Below are 14,886 nucleotides of genomic sequence, written 5' to 3'. Positions count from 1 at the left end.
AAAGAGAAAGAATGATGAAAGGGACCGATGGGAGACTGAAGCCGGAAGGTTGGGCTGAATTATGGTTTCTAATTGTTTTGAAACCGGGGGGTCCTGAAAGACTTCATTCCATGTAGGTCTCCTTTTTATGCCAAATGGCCTCTACTCTTCACCTGCTGTGGGTAAATTACTGAGACACACACTGAGAAACAAACCAGGAGACTGGAAAAATAAACGCTGGTGAACGGCCGACCGAGTGCAGGTCACCATGCGGTTAACGAGCGCTGCCGGCGGAACTCACGCGGTCGGTGACATCACTGTGACATCACTCCTGAATGTGTACCGTAGACTGATGAACACAAATGACCATTTCTGCTTTCGGCTTCGATCACTGGCGCTGTTCGTGTTTCACACGAACAAAGGAGGCTTGCAAATTGCTGGGTTTTTAGTTTTCATACACCATGACATGCGGTGCCATTGCATGACTGAAATATGCCCACAAAAAACTTCTGTCAAAATCCAGGATATTTTATATTTTGTGTTAAAAAATTTCAAGTTTGAGAGGTTTTTGTTATCAGGGGTAAATTGGAAATGGAAAATCTTACCAAAAAGGGTTTACTACACCCTACTGTAGTTTTCAGCTTGATTCAGGTCATAAACTGCTATTTGCTAATTTTCTTTCTGTCGTGCTCTATGTTAGATATTGTCATTCATTTTAGTGTTGAATAAATCTGATGCTTTCTAAACTAAACTTTTATCAGGATCTCACCTTTGGTGAATCTAGTTATGGCTTTTTTTGAATTGGAAACTCATGGAAATTTCATAAGCAAGAATGTGTTGAAAATAACAGAGAAAAAATTCCAGGAATGCACAGTACACGTTTCCTTTTTAGTCCAAACCCTGTACCCTCGTTACTGTTAAAGGAAGGGGGGTCGAATGTTCCTGAAAGCTAGTGGGATATCACTTACCAGGACGCCCCCCCCAGCTCTGACCCCATCATTGAAGTCTCAGCAATCAATAGCGCTGAAAGATTTACTCCCTGCCTCCCAGCCTTCGGCTCGATACCCTGCTTTTTGGATCTGGCTCGATGTCGGGATGGTCTCTCTTAAGAGATGGGCTGGTTTTGGTGATTTAATTAGGCTGAGCGCAGTCTCTCGTGCTTTTAGCTAGCGCTGCTGCTCCCCCTGAGGGAATGGATGAGGTGCGGCCGTCGAGGCTTCTGCGGTCCAGCACCGCGTGAATTCGAGCGAGAGACCTTAGGGAAACGGTACATACCGCCATATATTGCAATATATATTGCATATACTGCAAATAAGCGGACTTTTTACATTATGATGAATATATTTCACAGCGTCATATTTTAAAAAAATGCATAATGCAATATCTGAAAGCAGAAATAATTTGTATATCTGGTCATAAAATTATGAATTGTTGTAATACGTTAGAACAAGTTTTATTTCCATTTCCATTTTGGGTCTGTCTCATAAAGCCCAATGAAAACTCTAACCTATATATGCAGTGAGTCTGTCTCATATATGCAATCGGTCTGTCTCATATATGCAGAAGAAGCTTAAGAGGTCTGGAGCTCTTGAGCCTGATGAGAGAAGTCATCTGAGGAGAAGGAGAGAGAGAAAGAGAGAGAGCAGAGATGAAGGTGGGACGACGAGGGACGGAGACGGGCGTGCGATGAGGAGGAGAGAGAGGGAGAGAGGGAGAGAGGGAGAGAGAGAGAGAGAGAGAGAGAGAGAGAGAGAGAGAGAGAGAGACAGAGACAGACAGAGACAGACAGAGATAGACAGATGCATCTGAACCCGTACCTGAATGAACGTTGCCCTTTCTCTAGCGGCAGTGGGGTGTCGTGGTTAGGGAACTGTGCTGGGAAGTAATGGTTGCAGGTTTGATTCCCAGGCAGGACACGGCCATTGTGCCAGAAACATTTCATTTCCTCAGTCGACATCCAGCTGTGTACAGAGGTACTCTGTTTAAAACATGCTAAAGTTGCGCAAGCCCCTCTGGATAGGAGTGTCTGCTGAAATGGCAGTAATCCTCTAATGACTCCCTCTTCAACTCTGCGGTCAACATGAATAAATGAAGACTACATATTGCATATACAAACTCATACCAACTTTAAACGCAACACCCATTTTCAACAATGTGCTGAATAAAATAATTCTTATGATTGTAGGTTTGTGTGAGAAGCATATAACTGGCCTGCACATTTTTTTTTTTCTTCAAATTGTACGTTTATCTGGAGAGTTACAGTATTTTAAATATAGAGCATTAAATACACATCGTTCTCAACAATGGCACTATCCGACACTTCCGGACAGTGACACAACATTCCAAACAGTCACTTGGTGCTCTGAACAGTAGCACAGCGTTCCAAACAGCCGCACAACATTCTGAGAAGTAGCGTAGCATGCTTAACAGGCACCCAGCATTCTGAACGGTAGCACGGCATTCTCACTGTTCACTGGTAAACCACACAGTGGACTGAACACATAGTAGCGCACACAAGGTTGTCATCTAACACCAGCCAGCATGAAAATAAAAACACATAATGCTAAAGCAAGTGTGAGTGTGTGTGTTGTGTGTGTGTGTGTGTGTGTGTGCGTCTGCATGTGTGTGTGTGTGTGTGTGTGGGTATTACATTACAACATTTTGTAGATGCTTTTATCCAGAGCAACTTACACAGATTGCATTTTATGTATGATCCATTTATGAAACTGGGCATTTACTGAACCACTTCAGCTTAAGTACTTAGCTCAGAGCCAAAGTCACTGAATTACTTTGCCCCCGTAGTGCGTGAGTGTCTCCTCCTATTAGACATTTGTCAGAATCCTTCGGCTGAATGTTTTGGCTGCGTTGCTTTTTTACAAATGTCTGCCCACCAGCATCGCTCCCACTTTGCTGCGTTAAATACCAGACCCCCCACACACACGCGCTCACACACACGCTCACACCTGTCCCGCTGCGCACACATATGGGGGTCACGCGTAAACATAAGCCAAAGTGAGCCCCTGCGTAACAGCTTCACATGCAGCTCGCCCCTCTTTAATGGGCTGTTCCTGGCTCATTTTATAATCACTGCGCCATGCTGGAGAATATAGCCCCACCTCATTAATAGAATTATATGACAGCTGACACTGCATGGCTAATGTTGTCCCTCATAATAACACCGTGTGTACAATTCAACGTAACGCCGTATGTTTTAATAGTCTGTGCAGAGTGACTGCATTAGTTCACTTTTGTTCAACTGTGTGCTATAAAGCCTACATAACGTGGTCACAAGCATGATCTGTCTTAACCAGTCATGACAGCATATGACGTATGACACTGTCATGATTTATTAAACTAACTTTACAGAAGCATAAAATGCAGAGAAGCTGATTTAAAATGATCACTACACACATTACGGCAGCTACAGTCATAAAGTGAGGCTGTAATGCTGTGGCTCGTAGACGCAGTCAGACGGAGAACAGGATGAGGGAGCAGCCTGGTGAGTAAGAAGAGGGGCAGCCGTAGTGTGAGCCAAGTCCCTGGGTGGTGGAGGAGCAGCGGGGGGGGGGGCTGGAGTAACAGTGGGATTGAGGGGTAAGGATGGGGGAGGGGTGGGGGGCACAGCTGTTCTGTCTCCTGCCACCCCCCCCTCCATTAAATTATTGACTCCAGGCCTGGTTGGCAGAGGGGTGGAGACAATATAAGCTCACAGCAGCTGCTGTTGGTGTGTCTGTGAGGGGACAGGGCTTGGCGGGGGGGGTTTGTGCTCTGTCGGAACGCGATGACGTACAGCCTACGTCCTGGGGGGGTGTGGTGGATTAATTCCAGGACACTCTTAAGACCCCCCCTCCCACCACTACCCCCCCCCCACCCTCATTTGTCAGCTCTGCTCATCTGGCCTCTTTCACCCCGCCAGCCCTCCAATATTTATAGCAGGGGTGGCGATAGGAGACGTGGAGGCGCTAATTTAAGCAGTTTTTACATCTCTCCCCTCACACTTGTTTTCCCTCTCTCCTTTTCTCCTCTGCTGCCCTCTCTGTTTCTTTCCATCCTTTGCCTCTCTCCCGCTATCTCCACTCCACCCCCCCCCCCCCCCTCGCTGCTCTGTGAATGGCAGGGTTGGAATGTGGCTCAGCGATCTGCTTTTAAATAGACCCTTTGACCAGCCGGCCCAAATAAGGCTGAGCCCAATGACAGGACCCAAAATATCAGCTACCATTGCCCTGAACATAGACCTGCTGTGCGTCTGTCAGAGAGGCTCAGGTGGAGAGCACTAGCCAGCGCTAATGCTAATGCTGCTCTAGGTCTGTCAAGCTCAAGTGGAGAGCGCTAGCCAGCGCTAATGCTGCTCAGGTGGAGAGCGCTAGCCAGCGCTAATGCTGCTCAGGTGGAGAGCGCTAGCCAGCGCTAATGCTGCTCAGGTGGAGAGCACTAGCCAGCGATGCTGCTCTGGGTCTGTCAGAGAGGCTCAGGTGGAGAGCACTAGCCAGCGCTAATGCTGCTCTGGGTCTGTCAGAGAGGCTCAGGTGGAGAGCACTAGCCAGCGATGCTGCTCTGGGTCTGTCAGAGAGGCTCAGGTGGAGAGCGCTAGCCAGCGCTAATGCTGCTCTGGGTCTGTCAGAGAGGCTCAGAGTAGCATTAGAATTAGGTGGAGAGCATGTTGGTGTTCCTGGTTTAAAGCTTCATTTTAAACCCGACGGGTGTAGCTGAGGTCAGCCAGAGTCAGCATATGCCACTGGAAAAAATTAAAAGCAGATCTCAGTATCTCAGGATGGAAGTTGAGCTGATCCGTTTGGATAAAATAAATAAATGTGTGTGTGCATGTATGTGTTCTCCCTGCAGGATCCTGGTGGGGGCGCCCCAAGCGCGTGGGCGGAAGGCCCAGAGGTTCACTCGTCCAGGGGCTCTGTACCGCTGTCCAATCAGCGCTGAGGAGCACGACTGTGAGCGGGTTGACATTGATGGTGACGGTGAGGGACCAATCACAGCTGAGCATCATAACAGTATGGTGCTGAGCTTTATAATACAAAACATAGCTGAGCATCATAACACAGAACACAGCCCAGATAATAATATATAACACAGAACACAGCTGAGTTTCATGATATATAACACAGAACACAGCTGAGTTTCATAATACCGATATACAGGACAGCTGATCTTTATTACACAGGACACACCTGCGTACCATAGAACATAACACAGAGCACAGCTGAGCTTCTTAATGGAATTCACAGCTGTGCATCTTAAGACACACAACACATTGCACAGCTGAGCATCATAAAAGAGTGCACAGCTGACCATCAAAACAGAATAACAGAGCATTTGAGAGGAAATACCGAATGTGGACAGAATGTGATTTTCACAGCAATGAACTGGTTGCTGGATGCTGAAATTCCGTCCTTTTGTCCACAGTAAAGACTGACCGAGAGAGCAAAGACAACCAGTGGCTCGGGGTGACCGTAAAGAGCCAGGGAATTGGAGGGAAAGTTGTGGTGAGTGTGTCCTCGTCCTGCCTCACCTGCATTCTGGAATGTATCCGTATTATTTCAGTCCAACAAGCGTCAGGGACCTGAGGCTTATATTCAAGGTCCGTCTGGTGCAGGTAACAGAAAGTAGGAGACTTCAGCTCTGGCCCTTGATCAGTGCCTGTGTGATGCACACCGTAAATATAATCAGAACTGTCTGTTCTCTAATGGCTTGCCTGAGCCCTTTCAGTTTAATCACAGCACCGAGGCCACTCCGGAGAGTGTGACACATGATCTAAAGAGTGCCGCTAATGCTGGGTTCGTACACATCATCCTATTACTGCACACGAGCAGTGCATCAGATACTGACAACCACAACATCCCCCTCAGTAGAACGGAAGCTGTCCTTTGGGTTTTCAGGCAATGTATTACGGCAGTTAAGGTCTTATCTCACAGATAGAGAGGAGTTTGTCATCCTTGGTAACTGTAAATCTCAGTAACACAGGGTGTGGCACAGGTCTCTGACCTTGGGCCGCTTTGAATTTGTTTCTACATGATCCCACCCCCCCCCCCCCCCCCACCCCCCTCGGATCAAGCATCTGTAACTTTGGGTTAGACTACCACTCTTATGCTGATGACACACAAATATGTGTGAGGACAAACCACTGCTGCCATTTGTCAGTTGACAAGTTTGAAGTGGTGTCAACAACTGGACACAGCTCTACTTTACAAAGGGGACCTGTAGCATAAACAGACCAAACATGATTGGTTCAAATAGTAAGCTGAAGTAAATGGACCCTTTTGCTCTATTGCTTTATTGGGCAAAGAACTAAGCTTCCCAGCTTCTGTTTCCAAAAACCTGAGAGAAGTAATTGATTCTATACAATCTTCTCATTTGAGGCACACCTTAAAAAACATACACAGAAAATACATCACTTAGGGACTCAGATACAAAACCCCTGTACTGTGGGCCCATCTCTCTCTGTGACCCTCTCTGCCTTCCCTGTCTGATTAAGCAGGACTTCCATCCAGAATAGTTATACAGCTGCAAGTATATCAGAATGCTGCAGTTAGAATCCTGATACTGCTGCACATACGTCAGAAAACTGTAGCTAGAATCCTGACACGGCTGCAGGTATATCAGAATACTGCAGCTAGAGTCATGATACTGCTGCTGATATATCAGAATACTGCAGCTAGAGTCATGATACTGCTGCTGATATATCAGAATACTGCAGCTAGAGTCATGATACTGCTGCTGATATATCAGAATACTGCAGCTAGAGTCATGATACTGCTGCTGATATATCTGAATACTGCAGCTAGAGTCATGATACTGCTGCTGATATATCAGAATACTGCAGCTAGAGTCATGATACTGCTGCTGATATATCAGAATACTGCAGCTAGAGTCATGATACTGCTGCTGATATATCAGAATACTGCAGCTAGAGTCATGATACTGCTGCTGTATATCAGAATACTGCAGCTAGAGTCATGATACTGCTGCTGATATATCAGAATACTGCAGCTAGAGTCATGATACTGCTGCTGATATATCAGAATACTGCAGCTAGAGTCATGATACTGCTGCTGATATATCAGAATACTGCAGCTAGAGTCATGATACTGCTGCTGATATATCAGAATACTGCAGCTAGAGTCATGATACTGCTGCTGATATATCAGAATACTGCAGTCAGTAGGGTCTCCCGGTCTCAGGTTAGCACGGCGGCTCTGTGCTCAGTAGCGTCTCAGGTTAGCACGGCAGCTCGGTGCTCAGTAGCGTCTCAGGTTAGCACGGCAGCTCGGTGCTCAGTAGCGTCTCAGGTTAGCACGGCGGCTCGGTGCTCAGTAGCGTCTCCCGGTCTCCCGCAGACGTGCGCCCACCTGTACGAGATCCGGCAGCGCGTCCACCAGCCGTCGGAGACGCGCGACCCAATCGGGCGCTGCTACGTGCTGAGCGAGGACCTGACGGAGCGGGACGACCTGGACGGGGGCGAGTGGAAGTTCTGCGAGGGCAGGCCGCAGGGGCACGAGCAGTTCGGCTTCTGCCAGCAGGGCATGGCCGCCAGCTTCACCCCCGACAACAACTTCATCCTGTTCGGCGCCCCTGGCACCTACAACTGGAAGGGTAAGGACCGAAGAACGGGGGCTGTGTGCCACCACCAGGGGGCAGATACTGCGATTAACCCTTCACACCCCGCAGGTCTCTGACAATGTTCAAACGGCCAATAGCTGAGCAATACACACTGGACCTGGGTGTGAACCTGTACATTTACAGACAGTAACATCTGATAAAATATTATAAAATGTTACATTTATTTGGATACTTTTTTACAGAAGTCTAACAACCTGAGTCAAATAATTATTTGTAAAAATGTCACTGTTACAATACCTTACAATACAATTCTAACAGGTTACTGACAGTTTTGAAAGGAACTATTGTTTTCGCCAACATTCTTTTTTAATTTGATTGTACATTTTGGTGTATAACATGGTGAAAATTCTCAGGGATTAAAATTTTGCCCGTGTTTAAAATACATATTTGGTTAAGATTTGGGTAAAGATCAAGAAGTTTTACAGCTGTTTTTGATTGCACTGGCAGCTATTTCTGCTGATTACTGTCAACAAAAATGTTCTGATATTTATTCATAATGCTTGCATAATATTAAAATAATAACTAAAATAAATTTGACCTGAAAATTCAGATGAATTTTCATATTATTAGCGAACTAACATCATTAGCAGTATGACCATTCCTGCAGAGGTCATTGACCTAAATAATATACAATCATGGAATGAAACTGTAGCAAAGTGATTAATGGTGATGTCAAGCACAGGCTTGTGAGAAAAATGTAAACTAAGTCATGCAGCTGATTTACTGACTAAAATATCAATTAAACTAAATTAAGTGGCTGGAGGAGTTTCCAACAAAGCATTTCATCACAACGATTGTGAAAGGAAATCAATTCTGAATTTCCATCAGGGATATTTTCTTAAAGGTAATATCTTGTACAGGTTTATTCAGATTGAAAGGATACAGAAAGCTTATGCAGGTTCCGACAAAAGTGCCGCTGTAAAGTCACAGTTGATTCATGTGAGATGAATGTTGAGAGGATGAAGAGGCTTATGTGGGTGTTATAAAAATATATTTAAACACTGTTTCCTGCTGGTGAGTGTATGTGCATACTGTGTGTGTGTGTGTGTGTGTGTGTGTGAGGCTGAACTCAGGGGTCAGTGAAAGTTATGTTTAAAACAGAGCTTCCTGCTGGTGAGTATCAGTGTCCTTGTGCATAGACTATGTGTGTGTTTACGCCACTGTCCCATTATGAATCATGTGTGTGTATTATGTTTCTGTGACTGTTCTTGTGTTTATGTGAATTTGTGAAAGCGGATTGGCATTTGTGTGTGTGCGTGTGTGTGTCTGTAAGTGTGTGTGTGTGCGTGTGTGCGTTTGTGTGTGCACGTGTGTGCATGCGTGTGTGTGTTTGTGTGCATGTGTGTGAGTGTGTGTGTGTCTATGTGTGTGTGAGTGTGCATGTGTGTCTATGTGTGTGTGAGTGTGTGTGTGTGTGTGTGTGAGTGTGTGTGTGTGTGTCTGTGTGAGTGTGAGTGTGTGTGTGTGTGTGTGAGTGTGTGTGTGTGTGTGTGTGAGTGTGTGTGAGTGTGTGTGTGTGTTGCTGTGCCTCTCACTTTTGTTCATTCCAGGAGAGCTGCGCGTGCAGCTCCTTAACCAGTCACTGCTGGATCTGGGTTTCTATGACGACGGGCCCTATGAGGTGGCGGACGAGAAAGAGCAGAATGCCCAGCTGATCCCAGTGCCCTACCACAGCTACCTGGGTACGGCCTGCCCAGCGCCCTGCTGCCCCATGCCAGAGAGGGGGCTGGGGGAGAGCCGAGAAGTGGCGCGGACCGGCCCCAAATCGCACCGCTGCCCAAAACATCTGGGGTTTAGCTGCAGCCCCACAGTGCTTTTGCCTGGCCCAACTCCTCTCTTTCCACGCTGCCCAGCGCTAATGCGCTAACGGCTCTTCATTCCCCCTCTGCTTCTCACGCTAATGCAGATTTCTCATGTAGCCGGGTGGAGCATTTCAGCTTTTCCCTTTTAAAGGCAAATGGCCACACTGGCTTGGAGGTACAGCGAGAATCATAATCTTGAAGGTCAAGCTGCCCCCCCACCCCCACGCAGGGTTTGGCGTTCCCCGCAGGTGCTGTTTTTGGGTCCTTCGTCCGGCGTCCTGCTTCTCGTCCCTCTGAAAAGGTTCCCTGGTAGCGAGCACTGCGATGGCGGCTTGAAGTCACAAAACAGCACCGTTCTTCTCACCTGCACATCCCTTCTCTCTCTCTCTCTCTCTCTCTCTGTCTGTCCCTCCCTCACTCCCTCCCCCCCACACCCCTCCTCTCTCCCTCCGTCTGTGGGGCCCCCCAGGGCTCTTGTTCATGGCGAGCCCGGTGGAGGACGCGCTTGTGTACAAAACTCTGGAGCCCTCCGCCCGCCCCACCATCTTTGAGGACGTAGCTCAGAATAGCTACTTAGGTTTGTAGGCGTAAGAAAGCGTTGTTTGACCGGGGATATCTCCCTTTTTGTAGTGTTAGATTAACCCCCCCGCCCCCTCATCAAACTCCCCCCCCCCTGCGCTTACTCTAGGTTGGGTCTGCGAGGCTGTGTCGGGTTTGTGTAGAACTTGTGTAGAACTTTAGGAGGACTACTCCATGACAGAGAGACACATATCAGCACCACTGCCCATCACACAGCAAAACGTGTACTGATGCCCCACAGGTCTAATCAAGTTCATTCCCCTTTTGGGTGAATATATACACTGCTAGAGTTTATTTAACACTAATAGAGTTTATTTAACACTGTTAGATGTGATTTCACAGTGAACTCAGTGGAGGCAATTCCTGTAGGGACAGCACTGCATAGCTGGGTCTTAGGACGATATGAGTTTGGTTATAAGGAGTGTGCCAGTGCTGGAAATGTACTTCTCATTGGTACGGGACCCCAGAGAAGCTGAGGACAGTGGTTTGGTGATGTAGTGGTGCTGAGTGGCCTGTCTCTCTGGCTGTCTGGAAGTAGGCGTCTGTGCTGCTGTCAGTAGTGGAGCAGTAGTCTGTGTTGGTGTCGGTTCTGCCAGAATAGCGTCTGCATGTCTGTGTTACATCCGTATGGCTGTCCGGTGTTCCTTGGTGGTGGTTTGTAAGGACTGGACTAACGTAGCTGCCTGCTAATGCCTGGGAGGGTGGAGCACGTGGTAAAAACCACAGATTCTATAGAGCCCCAGATGCTCAGCTTCTGGGTTCCTTCTGTCCTGTTGGCTTCCCACCTACACAAGGTTCTGGTTGATACCAATAGTTCCTGGGGAGCGGCCATTGTTGAATGTCTTTTGCCTGAGTACTGTACTTTGAAGTTTCAGAAGCTGTTGTGAGTTAATAGAATCTGTGGTAAAACTCCTGATGAATGCATCTGACCCTTAATATGAGAGAGGAGGGAGGGTGCGATCAGGCCCCTTAATATGAGAGAGGAGGGAGGGTATGGTCAGGCCCCTTAATATGAGAGAGGAGGGAGGGTACGATCAGACCCCTTAATATGAGAGAGGAGGGAGGGTACGGTCAGACCCCTTAATATGAGAGAGGAGGGAGGGTACGGTCAGACCCCTTAATATGAGAGAGGAGGGAGGGTACGGTCAGACCCCTTAATATGAGAGAGGAGGGAGGGTACGGCCAGGCCCCTTAATATGAGAGAGGAGGGAGGGTACGATCAGACCCCTTAATATGAGAGCGGAGAGACAGTACGATCAGGCCCTTAATATGAGAGAGGAGGGAGGGTGCGGTCAGGACCCTTAATATGAGAGAGGAGGGAGGGTACGGTCAGGCCCCTTAATATGAGAGAGGAGGGAGGGTACGGTCAGACCCCTTAATATGAGAGAGGAGGGAGGGTGCGGTCAGGCCCCTTAATATGAGAGAGGAGGGAGGGTACGGTCAGACCCCTCAATATGAGAGAGGAGGGAGGGTACGGTCAGACCCCTTAATATGAGAGAGGAGGGAGGGTACGGTCAGGCCCCTCAATATGAGAGAGGAGGGAGGGTACGCTCAGGCCCCTCAATATGAGAGAGGAGGGAGGGTACGGTCAGGCCCCTTAGGGAAGCCATAACTAGGGCTCTGCATTGCTGCATTAGTCCGGAGTGATTTAGGTTTATATATTATTAGAGGAATAAATCTTTTTTATTACCGTGAATAATTAGCTTCTTAAATCTGTGAACTTTAAATGCGGGGTGAACTCAACTTCCTTTGCCTTAAGTCATAGAGGTCGCAGTATCTTCAGTATAAACTCTCTTATATTAACCAATAACCTTTCAGTCTGCTATATAATAACCAATAACCTTCCTGTCTGTTGTATGACAACCAATAACCTTTCAGTTTGTTGGACAGTGGTTTTTGCTTTGCTTTGAATTCTCTCTATGCAGATTGTTGACTCTCTCTCCTCCACCCACCCAGCTTTTCAACATCACAACCTCACAGCCACCACTAGCTGGCATGCCCCTAATAAACCCCTCAGTCACATGACTAGCACACGCATGCCTGTATGATGCACAGACTGTGTGGTATGACATCATCGGGTCACGCTGAAATACAGAGCAATGCCATCTAAGCTCATCATCATCACTAAGGTGTTTTTTTCAGTTGAAGTAATGCATTTATAGTTATGATATAAATCAAGGGTATCAAACTTCAGGATTGCTGTACTTTCTGTGGGTTTTTACTGTGTTTTGGCTCTTTGGTTACTGAACACCACACATTGTTTCCAAAAATCACAATCAAAAAATAAACCATGAAAACCTGCAGACACTGCGGCCCTCCAGGACTGGAGTTAAACCTGCAGACACTGCGGCCCTCCATGACTGGACTGAAACCTGCAGGCACTGCGGCCCTCCAGGACTGGAGTTAAACCTGCAGGCACTGCGGCCCTCCAGGACTGGAGTTAAACCTGCAGACACTGCGGCTCTCCAGGACTGGAGTTAAACCTGCAGACACTGCGGCCCTCCAGGACTGGAGTTAAACCTGCAGACGCTGCGGCCCTCCAGGACTGGAGTTAAACCAGCAGACGCTGCGGCCCTCCAGGACTGGAGTTAAACCAGCAGACGCTGCGGCCCTCCAGGACTGGAGTTAAACCTGCAGACACTGCGGCTCTCCAGTACTGGAGTTAAACCTGCAGACTCTGCGGCTCTCCAGTACTGGAGTTAAACCTGCAGACACTGCGGCCCTCCAGGCCTGGAGTTAAACCTGCAGACACTGCGGCTCTCCAGTACTGGAGTTAAACCTGCAGCTACAGAAATTTTACACCTGTGATATCAATAGGTCCTACAGGAAAGTTTTGGAACTTAAACAGCACAAAGAGAAAAGAACCCCCTGATTTAATAAATGTTTTATGTGGGAGAAACATGATCTTCTCCAGGACGGATGTGATCGTAGTTTCAGCCCTATTATAAGCATCATTCCATTAAGCGATTTCAAAAAAAGAAAGTAAAATTTAACTTATAGTACTGATTAGATCAGAGGTTATCAAACCCAGTACTAGGGGACCGCTGTATGCACTGGTATGTGTAACAGGTCATTCAGATCTTTCAGAATTTTTTTAAGATTAATTTTCAGAAAAAAATCCTGAACACAATGCACGTGTGGTGTATTTCATTTGTTCAATTATGTCCACACATTCAGCAATTAGGACTGAACTAACTTTCCCTGTGACTCTGAAGAGTTCAGTGAATTAAAAGGCAACTCCTTTCAAAAGGAATTGTGTCATCTAGAAAATTACAGGAAATGAAAACATTAGTTTGCCTGACAGGCTAACAGTCCGAGGATATTCATCATGGCATGCTCAGCTACTTCTGACATAATGTGACTTAATCACGTAAAGAATCCCTCAATACAGTAAAAGTCTACGAGCATTTAATTAAGGATGATTAACGGCTCGTTGCTCTTAAGGTTGTGGAAGGGGGGGTAACCCAGCCCCACTGTAGGGAGTCAGGCTTCGAAAAGCCTGCACTCCACACAATGAAGTGGAACAGGGGTTAAACTGCCTCCATTAAGTGCAAGGAAAGCAGTAGTCATAAATCGCAGTTTACTGAGTTGGGTAATGCAGCGTTATTGTTTCACTGAAGGAAACCAGAAATGCACAATAGTTGTAACACTTAAACAGTAAGAGCCTGAAAATGGTTTTATGAGCAGTGCAGAATCTAATATTCATGTTGTAATTTCTAACAACTAAACTACTAAAGGGCATTCATTTGCAAATTAGGACCAGATGGTCAAATCTCTTGACTTCAGCGGTAGTTTATAGAAAACGGCTCCCAGAATCGCTCTAGTTTTATCCGGCTTACAGGTTTATCCTGCAGCCATAAAATTCAAAACCAGTGATCCCTTAAACAGTAAATATGAGAAAACAGCTCCATTCTGCTGCAGTTGCCACAGCCATCAGACCTTCACTAATGCTGAACGAAAGAACTTAATTTACTGCTTAATTTACACTGTAGGTAAAACATACACTTTATTAAATATAATTATTTTTTCTGTCTTTTCATGTTTTTTTTCTTCTACTGCCAGTAAGAATAGCTGTGTAGTGTTAACATAACTGGGAGTAATTAGTGTATGAAGAGATTTAAGCTACCAGTCAGAATAAAGGGATTAGACAGTGCACAGTGGGGTTCGAAGCAATTAGAAGTTCCATTTCCTATCCTAAGGCAGTAGTGCATATACACAGTATATAGTGCACATATACAGCACTATTTGTGTCTGGGTGTACTGTGTATGCAAACAGTTAAATCTTTCTTTCAATCGGTTTTATGGGTTCAAGTAGGCTTATTTTTTATTTATTTTTTGTTTTAGATATATTCTCATGTTAAAACAAATAAACAGCAGAACAATTACTTCAACATTAGCCAAATATAACCTATTAAACAGACATGCAATCCAGAGTATAACTGCTTTGCATGAACATGGTTCAGATTCACTTGTGGAAGGTTTTACTCAAGTTTTATACTTTTGGAGAATGTCTTGCATTCCATTACTGCCACCCTGGGATCACTCAGTGATTGTCTATCCTTCCGTCTGTCTGTCTGTCTGTCTGGCTGGTTGTCTGTAAGCGGCTTCAGCATGTTGACCTTAAAGCCCCCCCCATCATCACCCCCCATATGCATGTTCGGTAATATCACTGTTGAATGTTCTGTAATTTGCCTGTTTTTTTTCTCTCTCACTGCCCCCACCCCCCAAAAAAACTCACTAATAAAATGCATTATTCCCACAGCTAGCTGGAATGCGGCCACAGAAAATCACACATGCACCCCAGCATTCCATCACCTGCAGCTCCGCCCATTTTTACACAACCCCGCCCACATGCCAATGGTCACACCCACACACACACAATCCACACAGGCGACTG

At 46.4% G+C, this 14,886-nt stretch overlaps 1 protein-coding gene across 3 annotated transcripts in view; it reads left to right on the top strand.

The window, feature by feature from the left end:
- The window catches only part of itga7 (integrin, alpha 7), a 62,478-nt gene that overhangs the window by 17,566 nt on the left and 30,026 nt on the right, over positions 1–14,886 (top strand). For 2 of the 3 annotated variants that reach the window (XM_064304494.1, XM_064304496.1), the window contains exons 2-5: positions 4,822–4,949; positions 5,395–5,474; positions 7,326–7,581; positions 9,159–9,290. In XM_064304494.1, the coding sequence (XP_064160564.1) occupies positions 4,822–4,949; positions 5,395–5,474; positions 7,326–7,581; positions 9,159–9,290 (596 nt within the window). Of the gene's footprint in view, positions 1–4,821; positions 4,950–5,394; positions 5,475–7,325; positions 7,582–9,158; positions 9,291–9,879; positions 9,988–14,886 lie in introns of all 3 variants that reach the window. The other variant, XM_064304495.1, reaches the window with a different exon arrangement.

This window comes from Anguilla rostrata, chromosome 13 (genome assembly GCF_018555375.3).
Source record: "Anguilla rostrata isolate EN2019 chromosome 13, ASM1855537v3, whole genome shotgun sequence".
Classification (NCBI taxonomy): domain Eukaryota; kingdom Metazoa; phylum Chordata; class Actinopteri; order Anguilliformes; family Anguillidae; genus Anguilla; species Anguilla rostrata.
Note: the sequence above shows the minus strand (reverse complement) of the source record. Positions and strands in the feature narration are given on the sequence as shown.